Genomic DNA, 19,507 nt, shown 5'->3' with positions numbered 1-19,507 from the left:
CTGTGGATTCTGTCTTGTGCTGTGCCCTCACGTAATGTTAAACAGCTATACAATATTGTCTTTTCTCTTAGAGCAATTTAGAAGTTTGAAGAGTTGGGGAAAATGTTCTAGCTAGATGAATTATAGAAATGATGGAGTGGGAGTATGGACACGATGCCTTAAGGACATGTGAGATTGGCAGAAGCACACGCTAGTAAATTAACGCTCAAAATTCTCCAAGACGGGCTTCAACAGTATGTGAACCGTGACCTTCCAGATGTTCAAGCTGGATTTAGAAAAGGCAGAGGAATCAGAGATCAAATTGTCAATATCTGTTGGATCATCAAAAAAGGAACAGAATTCCAGAAATGTGTCTACTTCCACTTCACTGACTATGCTAAAGCCTTGAACTTTGTGTGGATCACAACAAACTGAAAAATTCTTAAAGAGATGGAATACCAGGCCACCTTTCCTGCCTTCTGAGAAACCTGTATGCAGGTCAAGAAGCAACAGTTAAAACCAGACATGGAACAACAGACTGGTTCCAAATAGGGAAAGGAGTATGTCAAGACTGTATATTGTCACCCTACTTATTTAACTTATATGCAGAATACATCACGAGAAATGCCAGGCTGGGTGAAGCACAAGCTGGAATCAAGATTGCCGGGAGAAATATCAAGAACCTCAAGATATGCAGATGACACCACCTTTATGGCAGAAAGTGGAGAAGAACTAAAGAGCCTCTTGAAGAAAGTGAAAGAGGAGAGTGAAAAAATTGGCTTTAAAACTCGACATTCAGAAAACTAAGATCATGGCGTCTGGTCCCATCACTTCATGGTGAATAGATGGGGAAACAATGGAAATAGGGAAAGACTTTATTTTGGGGGGCTCCAAAATCACTGCAAATGGTGACTGCAGCCGTGAAATTAAAAGATGCTTGCTCCTTGGAAGAAAAGCTATGACCAACCTAGACAGCATATTAAAAAGCAGAGGCATTACTTTGCCAACAAAAGTCTGTCAGTCAAAGCTATGGTTTTTCCAGTAGCCACGTATGGATGTGAGAGTTGGACTATAAAGAAAGCCGAGCACTGAAGAATTGATGCTTTTGAACTGTGGTGTTGGAGAAGACTCTTGAGAGTCCCTTGGACTGCAAGGAGATCCAACCAGTCCATCCTAAAGGAACTCAGTCCTGAATGTTCATTGGAAGGACTGATGTTGAAGCTGAAACTCCAATACTCTGGACACCTGATGTGAAGAACTGGCTCATTTGAAAAGACCCTGATGCTGGGAAAGATTGAGGATGGGAGGAGAAGGGGATGGCAGAGGATGAGATGGTTGGACGGCATCACCGACTCTGGGATTTGGTGATGGACAGGGAACCCTGGTGTGCTGCAATCCATGGGGTTGCAAAGAGTCGGACATGACTGAGTGACTGAACTGAATCTGAAGGGATTGGGTACTCTTGAAGAAGTCTTGAAGGCTGGGTAGAACCTTGGATTCTACCCATGGGAGAGAAGTGGGAGAAAGTCCCAGGATGCAAAGACACCAATGATGACTGATGCCTGTAGGGAAAATTGGTTGTCAGGGACCCTTTAAAACCATAGCATACTCTGACTGCTCTCACAACTATAGCTGACTAGTCAATGACTGTTCCAATCTGCTAGAGCATATAATAAAGGGGCTTGATTGTAAAATGAAGACCTTCCTATTGAACCTCCTGAGAACCACATTCTGAAGTTTGAGATGATGAGAATGGTTTCTGCATATGACTGTCATTCACTTTACAAACCTATGTCTCTTTGCTCTCCTAGACTAATTCTCAAATCATAGCTGGAACATGACTTTCCTCATGATCATTTCGTATATCCTCACTCTTTTTTTGTTTAGTAATTGGCAAGCTCCAGTTCAGAAATAAACTTAACTTTATACCATATATGATGACAGTCTCTTATGTTTATGCCACATCATCCAGCTTAATTACCTGCTTCCAGACTGAGAACTGTTCCCCACGAGGGAGGTGGAGAGGTCCAGTATACAGATGAGGAAACCAGGGCTCAGAGAGAGGAAGTGATTTGCTTGGGGATACACACTTGTGAGTGATGGCAGGTGGTTGTGCAAATTAAGCCTTTTAGGAGGTTTGAATGTCTGATTCCTTCTACTTTGGTAGACAAATCCTTAGGTAGAGAAACTTGGCCAGGTATATGCCAAGATGGCAAATGGTGGGTTTAACAAGGTTGCTGTGGTATCTGATGATGGAAAGAGTCCAGGTGCTCACATTTTATGCCAGTGGGATTCCTGCACCTAGGAGATGTTGGAATTTGGCAAACTTTGCCTGGCAAGGGCTAGATAGCAAATATTTTTGACTTAGTTACCACTACTGAACTCTACCATTATATTATTATAAAAACAGCCATAAAGACATTGCTAACAAATGGGTGTGTCTGTGCCCCAGTAAAACTATTTACAAAACAGGTGGCAAGTGGAATTTGGCCTGTGGTCATAGTTCACTGGCTTCTGGGCAAGATGATGTCTTTGGAGGAAAATTTTAATATTAAAACTGATTCATTTATTTTATCTCATTTTTAAACATCTCTATTTTATGAATATGTTTCATAATGTACATGATACTTTAGTACAATGGCGCATGTGTGCATGCCAAGTCACTTCAGTCATGTGACCCATGGACTATAACCTACCAGTCTCCTCTGTCCATAGGATTCTCCAGGCAAGAATACTGGAGCAGGTTGTCAAGCCCTCCTTCAAGAGATCTTCCTGACTCAGGGACTGAATCTGTATCTTTTACTTCTCCTGCTTTGGCAGGTGGGTTCTTTACCACTAGCACCACCTGGGAAGCCCAGGACCTTGGTATACATGGCAGATAAATATATTTTTATGGTGCAGGTTCAAACCCTTTTAATTTGTAAATGAATCACAGCTGACATTTAATCAGCAGATATTTTGTGGCAGGTGTTGCGCTAAACACTTTCCATGGATTAACTCACTTAATCCTCACAATCACCCACGAGGAAGGTATTTTTTTCATCTTCATTTTGCAGAGAAGAAAACAGAGGCACAGAGATGAACTTATGTGATCCAAAAGCTTACCCACCACTTTGTTAGGCCTGGGAAATCCATGAGTGCTGTGGTCCTGAGTTTGGGAGTTCAAGTTTGAGGCAAGGGGTATATACACAGCATTGAATCAGAGGCCCAGATTAATACTTAAACACCAACTTCAAGTCAGATCACATGTTAGAATAGCTCAACGTTTGCCAACTCATCTAGGTAAGCACCATGAGAACCTGATATTCTGTAACTCCAAAATCACTGTGCAAAGAAGGTATTATTTTTCCCACTTTACAGATGAGGAAGCTGAGGTTCAGAAAGAGTTTGAACTGATTCAAGATTCCACTGTTAGCAAGTAAAGGGGCTCAGTTGGGAGCGAAATCCAGCTTTTGCCTAACTCTAAATATCTGCTTCTTGGCTGACTTACTGCCTCTTGGACACTCTTCATGCCCTCCAAATAAAGGTGTTCTCAGGGGGAGTGGTATCCCACAGACTCCACAAAATTAGAGAGCACTCCTTACTTGGTGGGAGGAAGTCCCAGAACACATGGTCTGCCCCACACAGCTGTGAAATCAGAGCTAGTCCCATCCTGCCCAGAACTTTCTTAGGAAGAGCCTTGTTCTTCCTTAGGGATGGAGCCTGAATTCAGAAGTGTAAGGTCATGAAAAGCCAGATGTGGTTTCAACTGCAGCAGCAAGTCTTGATAACTGAATGAAGACAGGAAAGACAGAAAGAAGGAAGAATGAAAAGAAGTGAGAGAAAAGGTAGGTCAGGCAGGAGTAGCAGTGAGCAAGCTACTTTCCGAACCTCTGTTTCACTGTCTACAACATGGAGATGGTGGTAGCATCCTGCATGTATCTTGAAGATGTAATGATTTTGTGCATATCCAGTAGATGCTCTATTACCTGAGGTCAGAGGTGAGGCTCTCTGCCCTTTTCAGAACACCTGGGCCAATTCTGGGGCTGAGGTCAGATAACAGAGCACCTTTCCCCCACAACATGCTGGAAGGGGTCTCAGAGAACAAAAGTTTACCCAAGGTCGTCCTCAAGGTTGGCTGGTGTCTACTGGGACATCCCAACCGTCTTCCCTCCAGACCCAGAGTTTATATCCCAATATGTAAAGGTCTGGGTCATGGCTTAACAGAACCAAAGATTGTCCTTTGCTTGACCCTTAGGTTGACCCCAAGGCCCAGGGCCAGCCTAGTGGCTATGGGGCCAGGAGATGGTCAGGCTTATACCACGATGGTAAGTGGCCTGCTGGGACACCAACTGAGTCTGCGATGCTCTGGGCACTTTCTATACCACTTTAATATGTTTATTTACTTATCTTTTTTTAGTGGTTTTTTTTTTTTTTGGTCGCACTGCTTAGCATATGGGATCTTAGTTCCCAGCCAGGGATTGAGACCGTGTCCCCTGCAGTGGAAGTATGGAGTCTTAACCACTGGATTCTCAGGGAAGTCCCACTTTGATTTATGTTTAGTTGTTTTCTGCATTTGTGATTTACTAGCTTCCTTTCTTCCTTCTATCTCCCCTTCTTCCATCCTTTCCTTTTCCAATGCAGCAAACTCTGAGCCGCAGCTCTGCGCTCTGCCCTGTACTGGAGACAACAGCACATTCCGCTCTAGGGTGTTAAGAGGAGTTGGGGGGAAATGAGAGGGAAGAGGAGGCTAAGGGAAGCAGAGAGTGGACAGAGGAAAAGTGAAGAAGAAGAGGAGGAGGAAGGAGAAGAGAGAAATGGGGAAGAGAGGCAGAAGGAGCAGGAAAGAGACAAAAGAGCAACAGCGGATACAAGGAGGGAAGGGAGGGCAGGAAGGGGAAGAAGAATAGAAGGAGAAAGAGGCAGAGGAGAGCAGACAGGCCCCTGGGGAGCTAGCATGTCTAGGGCCCCTCAGCCAGTCCTGCTGATTCAGAGCTGGTGAAGATGCCTAAGCCCCAGTCTTGCCAAGGGGAGCTCGTGAATAAATACCTCTGGGTAGGAGCAGATATCTGTAAACACAGCTGAGGAATTGAAAGTCAGGTTCTTCAAGGGTATCGACTTGTCAAAATCACACCACAGCTGCGGATTAAGAAAAAAAAAAAAGAACAACAAAAAACAAAACAAAACAAAAAAAACACAGGAACAACAAAGTCAGTGTGAGCTGGAGATGGAGTCCTGTGCTATCGCTGTGGGGCTTCGGCAAACGCCTGGGGCAGAAAGGGCCCTCGAGGGGCTGGATTTAGAATGCAAGCCCCGCTGGGACCTTCTGGTTCGTTTTAAAGAAAGGACTGGCTCAGAAAAAAGTTTTACAAGCCAGTCATGAAACTAGGGTAAGGCTGCTCCACCAGCCCCATCATGGAGGGTCACTGGAGTGCGCTTGTGGGGCTTGGAGGAGAGAACCGGGGGGGAACGCTCACAGCCTGTCTCCACATGAACAGCTGGGGGGGACTCGAGGGACCCACAGGGCACGTGTTCCAGAAAGACTCTTAGCACTGGGGTGGTGGGCATTTCCTAGGCTAGAAGTTGCTGCAGGAGATCTTGTGGCGCTCAGAAGAGAATAGCTACCGCTGGCTGAACGCCTAGGCTGCGGCAGACACTTGGCATGAAAAGGGCATCACAACCCCCTTGTGATGTAGCTACTACTTTTATCCCCATTTTACAACTGGAAAATATGAAACTCTGAGAAATAAAGTAACTTGTCCAGGGTCATCGAGCTGGTAAGTGGTGGAGGTGAGATTTGAACACAGGTCTATCTGACTCCAAAGCCTCCGAACTTCCTCCCACAACACTGTGGGATGGTTGGCCCCAGTGGCAACCCTGACCTACAGTCACTGGGACTCCCAAGAAATATCTGATTCATCGAGAGCTGAGATCCTGGCTGCAGCTCTGCAGTCTGTGATCAATGACTAAGGACTTCTGTTTTCAATTGCCATCATCTATAAAATGTTCATTAGGTGATGAATTTAATTAGACTATGATTCCCCTTTTCTTTGTCCCATAGTCTCTTTACAACAAGGCCAACCGCAGAGCGTGAGCAACGTGGACACTAGGTAATTATTGGTCCAGTGTGAACAATGGATTTCAGGCAGTGTAAATCTCTGACTTACAGGCGGACAATTGTGGGGGCCGAACAGTTGGGCTCCCTGAACACTTGGAGACCCTCCCTCAGGCCCAAAGGACACAGTGATGGTTTTGGCCACAAGATGATGCCTTAACTAGTCTCCCTCAATGCTCAAAGCCCGGAATCAGATAAATCTCTCCTAAACATCTAGGTTCCTAAACCATGGACAACACAAGACTACTGGGGTAGACACAGAAAATGCCTATAGCTACCACATTACCATTCTAGAGAGAATATGAGCTCACTGAAGCATGGGTCACCACAGTAAAGACAGTGATAAATATGGCAGTTGCAGATTCGTCCGAGTTCGGTGTGTCAAATCCAGTGTGAACTCTTAGAATGTCATAGGCAAGATGCTCAACCTTCCTGAAAGGCAGCTTCCTCATCTGTTACATGGGAATGGTAATACCTACCTGTGGCACACAGTAGGTGTTCAATAAATGACAGCTACTTATTTCCATTCTCCCCTCTCCCCCTCCCAGAGATACAGCTGGGCTAACGAGAATGAGCTTGAGTCATGGAGTCAGACAGACCTTATTAGCAAGTTATTTCATGTCTCTGAGCCTCAGTTTTCTCAGCCGTAAAGTGGGGATAAAGAGACTTACCTCACGGGGTTTATGTGAGGACTAAATACGGGAAGCACAGACAGCTCCTCCTTCAGAGCATGGCACACAGCAGGTGGGAACTTAATGAGGAGTAACTCTTATTTATGACTTTAATTGTCTGGCCACTGAAAGTACAGAAACTTAAGGGCATTTGCAGTGCCTTTAGAGCAAATAACCTCCACCACTGAGAAAAAGACCATTTTCCACCAGTAAAATGCACGGTTCTGATAGTATAGCAACGTCTTCCTTCTCTAACCCTGACCTTGGGGCTTGACCAGGTACATGAAGGCATTAATAATTAGTACCAAGGAAGGTGATGCCAGAGGCTGCAGGTTCTATAAACTCTTCATTGCTGACTGCACACTAGACACCAAAGGACTTGCAATGCTTACGATATTTAGGATGGCGCCCAGGAAATTAATCAAGATAGATGCAAAGATGATGACGTTCCTGGCCAAATAGGTCTCGTTAATCCAACAGCAGGTTTTTCGGAGGACCAGGGGCAAGCACTTGTAATCCTCCGCCGTAGTGATGAGGACCAGAGCCGAGTGCAGCATGATCAGGATGGAAAACTGGATGGCCATGGGCATCACTCTGCAGGAAACACAGAATGTTGGGTCATGTGGCGTTAATCAGGGGTCCCCCCTCGCTGTGCAACCCTGTCAATCATGTTCACGATCGCCCTTCCCCACTCCTTGCACCCAATAATTTCTCTAAAGCTCTCTTTGCCCAGGAAAGGGGCTATTAACAAGAGACTTTTCAAAAATTACATCCATCCCTATAAAATATTCTCTTGAGAAACTTTGCAATGAACATCAAATATTGGGCTTGATCTGTTGCTTCTGCCCATTTTTTCCCACTTATTTCATCATTCCTCTTTCTCACTTGGCAACTGCTGCCAAAGCAACACACCACTGGAATTTTATCTGAGTACTCCGGCTGTGGGAGAGATCCATATGCCCTTTCCCCCTGAAGGTGGGTGTTAGGAAGCACTTTCCCCGATGACTGCTCCGATGCCAAGAACTGAACATGGCACCTCTCTACGTGGCTCAGTTTGGTTAGTGATTATCACAGTTTGCAGAGGCTACACTATGTGCTATGTGGGAGGTGGGTATATGGGGCTTGTATTTGCCTAAGGTTTCAACATCACTCTCAGTTACACATCTGGAGCTTCAGCGCTACGTCCCATGGCAGCTCCTACCTACTGGACACCTCCGTTGGGGGTCAGGTGGTAATCTAAAACTCCATCTCTTGGAAGCATCTGCTTCCTCTCCTTATCAGCCAACTTATCACCAGGATTCTCCTTGGGAATTTATCCTCTGTTCTCTCTACTCTACCCAGCCATTCGAGTCCTCTGCTGGCACCTCAAGTTCCTCTACCTCTGTTTTAGCCAGTGAACTGCTGCATGTTCAATGGTGTCCTGAGGGACGTGGTAGGATGTTTCATATCTGTTCCTTCCTCCATAAAACGAAGTTCATCCCTTTGGCTTTAATATTTTGACTGGATCTCAACAAATGTACATTTAATGAATGAAGCTGAATCCACCTTCTGTTTGTTTTGGCCGCACCATGCGGCATGTAGAACTTCCCCAGCCTGGGATCAAACTTGTGCCCCTGGTGGTGGAAGCACAGTGTCTTAACCACTGGACCACCAGGGAAATTCCTGAGCCCACCTTCTGCTAGCACTGCCACTTCTTACCGTCTTGTCTAAACTTTATTTCTTATGACTAACACTAGTGTAAGTACTGTATTGAGCTCTTGATTATGTCCTTAGGCACGTGCTAAGCACTTTATATCAATACATAATATCTCATTTCCATTCCTCAGAACAAACCTAAGAGGTCTTTTGATCTCTTTTTTCACATGGAGAGTTAAGGCTCAGAGAGCAGCAACTTCCCAGGAGTTCTTGAGTTGGTAAGTATTAGAGTTAGGATTGAAAGTCCACTCTGCTTTGTCACTTTGCTAAGTCTAGCCATATTGGTGAGTAATGTAGGCCCCATAATTGCAGTCATTTCTTTTGCTTCTGTGGTTTTATTAGGGAGGCATCAGGGGTAACAAGACAAGAGACACATTTTGCCCATCTTCTATGAGATCATAGTCTAGAGGAGAATACGGATATGCAAATGATGAACTGTTACATACTGTGTTGTGATAGAGAAAAGGTAATCAACAAACATGATTTTAAAAAATACGAAAGGAAATCAAGGAAAGAAAGACTTCCTAGAAGAGATGACATTTAGGTTAGGCCTTGGAGGTTGAAGAGTAGGATTTTAGGGAGGAAAGACTGGAGAATGTGGGCAAAGTAGCAGAAGAATGGGAGGGACCAATGTGTAGACTGTCAATTTCCTCTATGTGGTCAACCATCATGAAGACTGGAAAGTGACTTCTACAGCCCAGATATCGTTGTTGGGAGGGTTTTTTTTTAATGTCTGCATAATTTTGATTTTATGGATCACCTTGATAGGAAGTCTCTGCAGGAGTTTAAGATAAGAACAGAAGGTCTGTGCAGCAGTGGGTTCCCAGAGGGCTCCACACAGATGGGAAACTTCCCCCCAAACAGGCTGGAAAAACACTCCCTGACAATACACCATTATTCCTGGGCACCCAGGGGAGGCAAACGACGAAGAAGGCAGGCAGATCACTTTGTCAGGTGCTCCCAGGAGAGAAGGGGCCAATTCCAAGGCTGATGCTGATGCAGCTTAATAATGTGAGGCAGCCACTGAGAATACGAATATCTTGTTCCAAAGCGAAGGCAGAGGCAAATCAAGCAAGGGCAGGTCTGAAAGCTGCTCAGCAGGAGACTCGGACTCTTGGATGGTCAAGGCTGCCATCTGGGTGGTCTACAGACCTCCGTACTGCGGTGTACCTGCCCGGCAGGTTCTCACCGCTGCCTTTTCTCTTTTTCCACCTCTCTGCACCCTCCAGGCAATCCTCAAGCACATGCCCTAATCATTCTGTTCCTCCTACCTCTGTATTTTCTCACTCTCTGGAGGTAGTAGGGGTCGGGGGTGCAGGGCAGGGACAGCCTGGTCATCCTTCAAGGCTCAGTTTTCTTTGGATTCTTCCAAGACACCAGGCATCAGGCTTGTGCTTATGCTAAGCCACTTTGGTTGTGTCCAACTCTGCAGCCCCATGGACTGTAGCCCCCAGGGCTCCTCTGTCCATGGGATTTCCCAGGCAAGAACACCAGAGTGGGTTGCCATTTCCTTCTTCAGGGGATCTTTCCAACCCAGAGATGGAACCCACGTCTCTTATATCTCCTGCATTGGCAGGTGGGTTCTTTACCACTAGCGCCACCTGGGAAGCCCTGGCATAAGGCTAAGTACACAGAAAGTGCTCAATAAATACTCACTGCCTTGTTTTTTGTGACAGAGAGTTTCTTCTCATCAGCCTCCACAGGCTGTATTCCTATCCACACTTCAGCCCCTCTGCCTGCCCTCTCTGATGCATCCTTTACAGGAGGAGGAAGGACCAGCCCTACTGGTCAGCATTCATCTGGGGTGTTCAGTGGACCTGGTTCTCTCTGGAGGGCAGAGTCGCTGCTCAAGGTTAGCGTTTATGCAAAGTTCAGATGCTTTTCCTCTCCTCCTTCGAGACCCAGAAGGAGGATGGGATACTCAGGAAGCTAGAGCCTTGACTTTCCTGGCGGGAAGAGACTTGGTCATCTCCTCCCTTTGGCCAGACCATCTCTTCCTTTAAGCAAGGAAGCCCAGGTTGTCCCAGGAAGTCCTGATGGGCAGGAGGTGAAAGGTAGCTAAGGGCAAGCCCTGTGTGTTTGAACCTGTAGCTCTGAAACAGCCAATAACACAGCTGGGGCAAGGTAGCGAATTCTTCCGAGCATCTTACTTGTTTTTTTTTTTCCCAACCAGGATTTTTAAGTCCACCTCTTAAAGGAGGCTCTGAGGGTAAAATAATAAAGCAATGTAATGCTTAGCACATAATAAGAACTCAAAGAAAACATTCATTTTCTTTCTCTATTCATGGTGAAAATCTGAAAAAGCATTTTAAAGATCTCTGGGAAGAATGTTAATGGCAGAATAGGCTCCCTAAGCAAGCTACTGGCACTACATAAACTTTCCTCTGGAAATCTCTGCAGCAGCTCTTCAGCGTTCATTTATTTCTGCACATGTAAACATTATAGCGTCAATTGCGATTTTTATCTAATTATAGAGCTACTCAAGCATCCAGGGATTCTGAATTTGCTTTTGCATTGTTGATGCACATAAGAGGCAAGGAAACCTTTCATTTCTGAAATAGAGTCTGAAAATGAATGACAAAGAATTTGCAAACAGCTCCATTCAAAACATTTCTAGACCTTAAGTTCTAATTTGCCCTCTGCAGTATGTCATTAAAACAGGGTGTGGGCTGGTATCATGACTGGGCGTTTGCTGGGGAGACAGGGATCTGGGAAATGAGTGAAAAGCCTATGGTGGCTGGTGGTGCGACAGGAAAACAGAAATGCAGACTGCCAAGATGACATTCATGCCGCACTTTAGAACTGGCAAAGAGCCACGAGTCCAGAGGTACATCTGAGCCTCGTAGCAACCCTGAGAGGTCAGTATTTGTAGTCTCTTGATTAGGTGGAAATACGGTGACTTAGGAAGGGAAAGGGAGTCAGAATTTATCAAAATGAGTATGGCTCATTTGATGCTTATAGCAACCCTGGGAAGCTGGCATTGTTATTTTATAGATGAGAAAACTGAGGCTTCAGAGAGGTTAAGTACATACAGCCAGTAAGATGCACAGAAAGAATTAAGATCCTGTGCCTCTTTCTTTCCTATTTGCCCTCTCTTGCTGGCTCCCTCTCTCATTCCCCTCTCCCTTTCTCCCATCCTCCCCTCCCTCTCTCTCATTACCATGCTCAAAGACTTAGATACACTGTTCTCTACTTACAAAAGGTATCTTCTGGTCTTTCCTCAGTTTCCCCTTCTGGGAGAGGAACAGCTGCAGGCATGCGGAAATTAAAGGAAAGAGCCAGGCAAATCACTGTCTTTCTTTGCCAGGGTCCATTAATTTTTGCTTTGGGCCTGGGAATTCACTGTGGTCATATGAGCAAAGACTGGCTCATCTGCTAAAGAGTCCATGACGGAAGAAAGGCAACTGCAAGGCACCTACCATCTGTTCAGTCTCAGAGAATCAGTCAGAAACAAAGTGAGCTGGAGAGGAAAGCGCTCACAGTGAAGAAAGGCTGGGCTGTCTGGGCCCAAAGTCCACTCCGTTCCCCACATATGTGGGCTGTCTGGCCAGAGCTCAAGCCTGGAAGCTGTCTTCACTGTCAGTGCTTTCTCTTCACGGAGCAAGTGAGGTTGGGGTGCTGGCTGGTATTTCTTTCTTTCCTTTTGTCATACCCTGCACGGCATGTGGGATCTTAGTTCCTGACTAGGGATTGAACTCGCACCCTCTGCGTTGGGAGCATGGAGTCTCAACCACTGGACCAGCAGGGAAGACCCTGGCTGATGTTTTAGTTCCTGGCTTCAGCTTGCACCCCAGAGTCAGAGACGTCATCCAGTCAGCTGCTAGGTGAGGTTCTAGATCTCTTGCCCTGAGAACCCAGGAATTGGGCATCAAGGTGGCTCAGCTTCCTTGGTCACCTCTCCTGGGAAGGCCAGCTGGGAAAGAGGGGGCACACTGACTCCTTCTTTTGTCCCAGGCGCAGGTCCTCAGGTCCAGCCTGGGCTCCTCCTTCACTCTCATCCGCCCTACACGGTCAGTCCAGGAAACTGTCAACTCTCTGTCCTAAATACGGAGCAAGTTCATCCTCTCGGGCTTGCTTCTTGGCCACTGTCTGGTCCCTCTTATTTCTCACCTGGAGTTTTGCCATTGCCTCCCAAATGGTTTTCCCAACCACAGACCTTGTCCTCTCCCATCATCATCCATCCCTTCTAAACAGAAATCCAGTCACATCCCTTGTTGGATTAAAATGCTTCTGCGGGGCTTCCTTGGTGGTTCAGCAGTTAAGAATCTGCTTTCCAATGCAAGGACACCAGTTTGATCCCTGGTCTTGAAAGATCCCATATGCCAAGGGGCAACTAAACCCAGGTGCTGCCACTGAAGCCCACGTACCTAGAGCCTCGTGCGGTAGCAAGAGAAGCCACAGCAGTAAGTCCATGCACCGCGACCAAGAGCAGCGCCTCTCACCACGACTAGAGAAAGGCCGAGTGCAGCAACGGAGACCCAGCACAGCCATTAAGAAATAAACAAAAATTAAAAAAAAACTAAAATTAAAAGAAAAGCTTAAATGAAGTCTTCTCTGCCGACCAGTCACAATTCCTCTGCAAGGCTTACACATCCCTCATCTCCAGAACACCCAGTTTCCAGCTCTCCCCCTGCTGCTCTCGGCCTTCATCTCAGTCCTCTGTCAAGACTGGGGAAAGAGCTTCAGGAGGTGGCTCAGGTGTCAGCGTCCCCTCTGGGAAAGCTGCCCTGATTCCCCCACCTCATCGCACGCTTGCGCTATCATCAGTCATTGCACTCCGCTGCAGTTGTTCACCTCACAGGCTTTCCCCCAGGTAGACTGTCAGCTGTATAATGCCAGGGACTGCTCTCCAGTGTCCAGCATGGACAGGCACACAGTAAGTGCTCGCAGGATGTTTGTGGGGAACGCCAATGCCCTGTGCTCCAGGGTGGGAGGGAGCACTCACCAGCTGTGACCACACCCACATCCTCACTGGTGAGGGTGAGGAGGGGAGTCCAGGAAATTTGGGTAAACCGGACAGGATCCCACAAACACACACAGCTCACCACCCTGAGACCAACCCTTTCCCCATGATCCTAGACCCCACATGGCTCTTGGGTAGTCAGGAGACCCATTCTCCTGTGGCATTCCCTGGTACCCCATCCTGATGTATTCATGCCGTTTTTGTTGTTCAGTCGCTCAGTCATGTCCGACTCTGCAACCCATGGACTGCAGCACACCAGGCCTTCTTGTCCATCCCCAACTCCTAGAACTTCCTCAAACTCATGTCCATTGAGTCAGTGATGTCATCCAACCATCTCATCCTCTGTCGCCCCTTCTCCTCCTGCCCTCAATCTTTCCCAGCATCAGGGTCTTTTCCAATGAGTCAGTTCTTCACATCTGGTGGTCAAGGTATTGGAGCTTCAGTTTCAGCATCAGCCCTTCCACTGAATATTCAGGACTGATTTCCTTTAGGATTGACTGGTTGGATCTCCTTGCAGTCCAAGGGACTCTCAAGAGTCTTCTCCAACACCACAGTTCAAAAGCATCAATTCTTCGGTGCTCAGTTTTCTTTATAGTCCAACTCTCACATCCATACATGGCTACTGGAAAAACCATACCATTAACTAGATGGACCTTTGTTGGCAAAGTAATGCCTCTGCTTTTTAATATGCTGTCTAGGTTGGTCATAGCTTTTCTTCAAAGGAGCAAGCATCTTTAAATTTCATGGATGCAGTCACCGTCTGCAGTGATTTTGGAGCCCAAGAAAATAGTCTGTCACTGTTTTCATTGTTTCCCCGTCTCTTTGCTATGAAGCAATGGGGTCGGATGCCATAATCTTCATTTTCTGAATGTTGAGTTTTAAGCCAGCTTTTTCACTCTCCTCTTTCAGTTTCATCAAGAGGCTTTTTAGTTCTTCTTCACTTTCTGCCATAAGGGTGGTGTCATCTGCATATCTGAGGTTATTGATACTATTATCACTATAATATCATTGCCATAGCACATACAAATTTACATATGAAGGCTATACCTACCTACATATACATCTACATACATAGCATATAAGTAGCTATATTTATAGCATATACATCTAGACATATACATATACTTTATATTTCTTTATGTCCTTCCACTAGATGATAAGGCTCAGAAGGGAAGGGTTTTTTGATTACTGTCGTTTTGTCTCTCTCTCTTTTTTTTTTTTTGTATCTTCTGTTCAGTGATGTAACCTCAGGACCTAGAACATACCTAGCTCACAATAGGCAAGGGTTCCCCAGCCCCATGTGGAAGAGGTACATGGGCCTTCCTTCTCTCTCTCCCTCATTTAAAACATTTTTTTTAAAAATAGCAAAATGAATCATAAATACAGAAAACCACATAAGTAGAGCTTAATTAGCTATTTTTAAGTGTCTGCCTTTGTAACAGCCACTCAGTTCATGAAACAGAGCTTTGCAGGGCATTTCAAAAGTGCATCCATGTCTCCTGGTCCAGTTATGATCCTCTCTCCCCTGCTTGTTAATAACTTCCTATTTCTTTATAGTTTTAGCGTCCAGTTTTAGACACTATAGTTCTGTCTTGCCCATTTTTTGCTAAATTTTATGTATCTTGTAAGTCTTTATAAAAAATTTACAGGTTCTCTCTTTACCTCTTTCCTTACAATTAATTACATATTATTTATTGAGGAGTATATGCCTTTGGCACTTCCCTCAGAGGGAAAGAATCTACCTGACAATACAAGGGATGTGGGTGGAGAAGATCCCCTGGGGAAGGAAATGGCAACCCACTTCAGCATCCTTGCCTGGGAAATCCCAAGGACAGAGGAGCCTGGCAGGCTGCAGTCCACGGAGTCGCAAAGAGTCAAACACAACTTAGCCACTAAACAACAAGAACAAAATGTGCCTTTGATCTATTTGGATTTTAATTTTTAAAAGTTTACTTTATTGAATATAGTTGACTCAGTGACTCAGTTTGAATCACTTTGAAATACACTTTGTGTATGTATATATACACACACACTCTTTTATATTCATTTCCACTGTGGTTTATCACAGGTATTGAATATAATTCCTTGTGCTATATAGTAGGATCTTGTTGTTTATTCTGGATTTTACTTTTGTGAATTCATCCAATATCTTCTGTCCCCTGTGATTCGTGCAAATTAAGAACCCACTTCAAAGGCCTGGCCAGACTAAGGTTTGATCCCTTTGATGAGACTATCGACTTGTGTTCTTCCATCAGGAGATAGACTTGCTTGTCCTCCCTGTGTTGTCAGCTACTAGATCAATTAATTCATTGAAAGCTGGGAAATGGTGATATTTTAATTCTGTGATTTCTTTACATTGTATCAGCTTGAATAATTTTATGAGTTTCCACTCACCCGATCTTGCAGTTCATGCAGGAAAGACAGAAAAAATAATTGTTTCCTTTTTCCTTTTCAGTGGTTTCCAGTGTATGTGTGCGTTAGTTCCTTGGTCATGTTCTACACTTTGGGACCCTATGGACTGGAGCCCTCTAGGCTCCTTGTCCATGGAATTCTCCAGGCAAGAATACTGGAGTGGGTCGCCATGCCTTTCTCCAGTGATCTTTCCGACCCAAGGATCGAACTCGGGTCTTGCATTGCAGGTGGTTTCTTTACCACTGAGCCACCAGGGAAGCCTAAGTATTACAAGCCAATTCCCCACCATCCACCAAAGGCTATCAACCCCTAAAAACGTCATTATAGACTCATAAAGTTTAAAATATTTGCTGGTATTTGATTGACTGTTTTAACAGTTATCCACACCATAGCTCTAATTATTCCATCTTGGGACAGCAGAAGCTTCTTCAATGTGGCTTCTGAGTTCTTTAGAGGTGACTATCAAGCATTATGACTTTGTTGCATTCAATTAGGACAAGAGGTTTCAGCCTGCATGTCCCAGCTCTAGCATCATATATATCTCCAAAATTAAAAAACAACAACTGTGATATGTTACTTCAAGTTCACAATCTGGCCCCTAATTATGCTTATACCTACTGGGTTGGATATTCTTTCTAGGACTTCCCACACTTACAGCGCCAATCCAGGATACCATCTTCTTTTTGGTTGTCATGTCTCCTTAAGCTCTTCTTGCTGTGAAAGTTTTCTCATACTTCCTTTGTTTTAAATGACCTCGACTGTTGGGAGAAGTACTGGTCAGGTATTTTACAGAATGTCTTTCAACTGCAGTATGTCTGATGTTTCCTCAGGATTAGACAATGGGTTTTGGGAAGGAAGACCACAGAGTTTGTGTGTATTCTCATTTGGCCACCTAATACGAAGAGCTGATTCATAGGAAAAGACCCTGATGCTGGGAAAGATTGAAGGCAAAAGGAGAAGAGGGCAACAGAGAATGAGATGGTTAGAAAGCATCACTGACTCATTGGACTTGAATTTGAGTAGACTCCAAGAGTCAGTAAAGGACAGGGGAGCCTGATGTGCTATAGTCCTTAGGGTTGCAAAGAGTTGGACACAAATTAGCATCTGAACAACTCATCACAGCTCATCAACATGGCTTATCCCTGTTGAGTTTAGCCATTATCAGCTGGCTGAGGTATACTGCCCTATTTTTCCTCCATCTACACTGTCCTTCTTGGCAGGAAGTCACTTTCAGCATAGCCACACTTTGAGGAGTAGACGGTAAAATTGCACCTCATCAAGGACACAGTATCTACATAAATTGGACTTTTCCCCATGGGAAATTTATTTATTCTTCATCTTTTCTTTATTCACACAACCATTTATTGATATCAGTGTGAACCCACAGAGGAAGAGCACATTTTGGGTTATTGTTGTTGTTCAGCCACCCAGTTCTTTGCAGCCCCATGGACAGCAGCATGCCAGGCCTCTCTGTCCCTCACCATCTCCTGAAGTTTGCCCAACTTCATGTCCATTGCATTGGTGATGGCCATCTAGTCATCTCATCCTCTGATGCCCTCTTCTCCTTTTGTCCTCAATCTTTGGGTTATTACCCAATACTATTTTATTTATTTTCTTGCTCAAGTTGTTCCAACTCTGGTTCTTGGGAGCTTTTCCTATGTCCCTTTGATATGTTTCCATCACTGTGTGTTTTAATACTTCCTAATTTTCTGGCCCTAAATGATGGTCCAGGCTCATCTTGTATATTTACCACTCCAGACTTAGAATCAGCAGCTCTCCAAGGGGCTCTGGTTCCTTGCACTGGATATCGATGTTAGAAATCCGGATCAGGGTTGCACCTATCGCTTGATGTGCTATCATTGCTGAGGCATCACTGCTGCTGGATGTTCTCTGCTGACAGAGCAAAGACATTAGCAATGGCAACCCACTCATGAAATATTCCACAGAGTCTGGTGGGCTACAGTCCATGGGGTCTCAAAGAGTCAGACATGACTGAAGTGGCTTAGCATACATTCTAAACTGTGTCTATAAACATATCTGTGTTTATGTAGACATCCTATATCTAACTATGTTGGTGTGCTCAGTCACTCAGTAGGGTCCAACTCTCTGCAGCCCCCTGGACTGTAGCCCACCAGCCTCCTTTGTCCATTGAATTTTCCAGGCAAGAATACTGGAGTTGGTTGCCATTTCCTGCTCTAGGGCATCTTCCCAACCCAGGGATTGATTGAATGTGTCTCTTGAGTCTCCTGTATTGGCAGGTGAATTTTTTTACAAGTAATGCCACGTGGGATGCCCCAAAGGCACACACTCTAGTGAGCTTAACAAATACATGCTAACGTCTCCTACTCTAAGCCTTTACCTATGGATCATTCTAGCCTTTTCTCTTTGTCTGTAACCTCTTCTGGACCAACAATGAGAAACCTGACTCCCACAGTCCATTAACTTACAGTGCCCATAAACTGCGGCTCAAGTTGTTCATACATATGTCCATGAGAAATATCTTTAGCAGCTAAAGTACAGTTCTTTTTATGCTTAGTTCTAGAGTCCATGAATCCCCCAAACTCCTTAGGAAACCCCCTAAGCTACTTAAGAAAACCCTGTCTTTTCTCCACACCCCCTTCAGTAAGGTTGTTTCATACTTTTAATACAGGTATAATATTTTATCATAGTCTTATTTCATCATGGGGTCCCTTGAACTCCTAAATAATTTTTAAAAAGTTTTATACAGTAAGGTCATTCTTTGGGCTGTAAAGTTTATGGGATTTGACAGATTCATAGTGTCATATATACACCATTACAGTATCATAGTGAATAGTGTCACCACCCTAAAAACATCTCCTGGGCTTCACCTATGCAATAATGCTCTTCCTCTTTACTCTCCATATAATGTCCTCTCTTCTTTTGCATGCTGTCTTATTTTAAATGAGCATTTTATATGATTTCACTTTGTTTCCTTTCTTAGTGTATCAATTTTATTTGTTAAATTTTTTTTTTTTAATATTTGCTCTAGAGTTTACAATGGTTTACCTTCAAATTGGACTTCCCTGGTGGCTCAGTGGTAAAGAATCTGCCTGCTAATTCAGGAGACACAGGTTTGATCCCTGGGTTGGGAAGATTCTCTGGAGAAGGAAATGACAACCCACTCTAGTAGTCTTGCCTGGGAAATCCCACGGACAGAGGAGCCTTGTGGGCTACAGTCCAGGGGGTCACAAAGAGTCGGACACCACTTAGTGACTAAACGACACCACCAGCAACAGCCTTCAAATTACACTGTAGCACTTCAGGGGTAACGCTTGTACCTTAAAGCATTCCCAGTTCCTCCCTCACATGCCTTATCATGCCACTGTCATTCATTTTGCTCATCTATATTTATAACCACTAAATACATCATTAATATTGTCACTTTAAGCAGTTATCTTTTAGATCAATTAAGAAGAGGAAAAAAATTTTAACTTCATTTATTTCTCTTCTGATTCTCTTCCTTTCTCTGTAGATCAAATTTCTGACCTACGTCATTTTCCTCCTGATTGAAAAACTTTTCTTTTTTTAAAAAAAGCTTTAAAAAATATTTCTTTCAGGGAAGGTCATATAGAAATGCACATTTTGTTTGTCTTATAAAATCTTCAGTTCTCTTTCGCTTTTGAAGCATATAGAATTCTAGGTGGGTGACTTTTTCTTTCAACACTTTAAGTA

The 19,507-nt window shown here is 44.6% G+C and overlaps 1 protein-coding gene across 1 annotated transcript in view; it reads right to left on the bottom strand.

Annotated features, from left to right (window-relative positions):
* Positions 1 to 19,507, bottom strand: part of ADCY8 (adenylate cyclase 8) — a 232,153-nt gene that overhangs the window by 45,507 nt on the left and 167,139 nt on the right. The window contains exons 10-11 of the mRNA XM_052651651.1: positions 7,137 to 7,338; positions 5,008 to 5,097 (exon numbers count right to left, since the gene is read on the bottom strand). Of these exons, the coding sequence (XP_052507611.1) occupies positions 5,008 to 5,097; positions 7,137 to 7,338 (292 nt within the window). The remainder of the gene's footprint in view (positions 1 to 5,007; positions 5,098 to 7,136; positions 7,339 to 19,507) is intronic.

Source organism: Budorcas taxicolor, chromosome 14 (genome assembly GCF_023091745.1).
Source record: "Budorcas taxicolor isolate Tak-1 chromosome 14, Takin1.1, whole genome shotgun sequence".
Taxonomy (NCBI): Eukaryota; Metazoa; Chordata; class Mammalia; order Artiodactyla; family Bovidae; genus Budorcas; species Budorcas taxicolor.
Note: the sequence above shows the minus strand (reverse complement) of the source record. Positions and strands in the feature narration are given on the sequence as shown.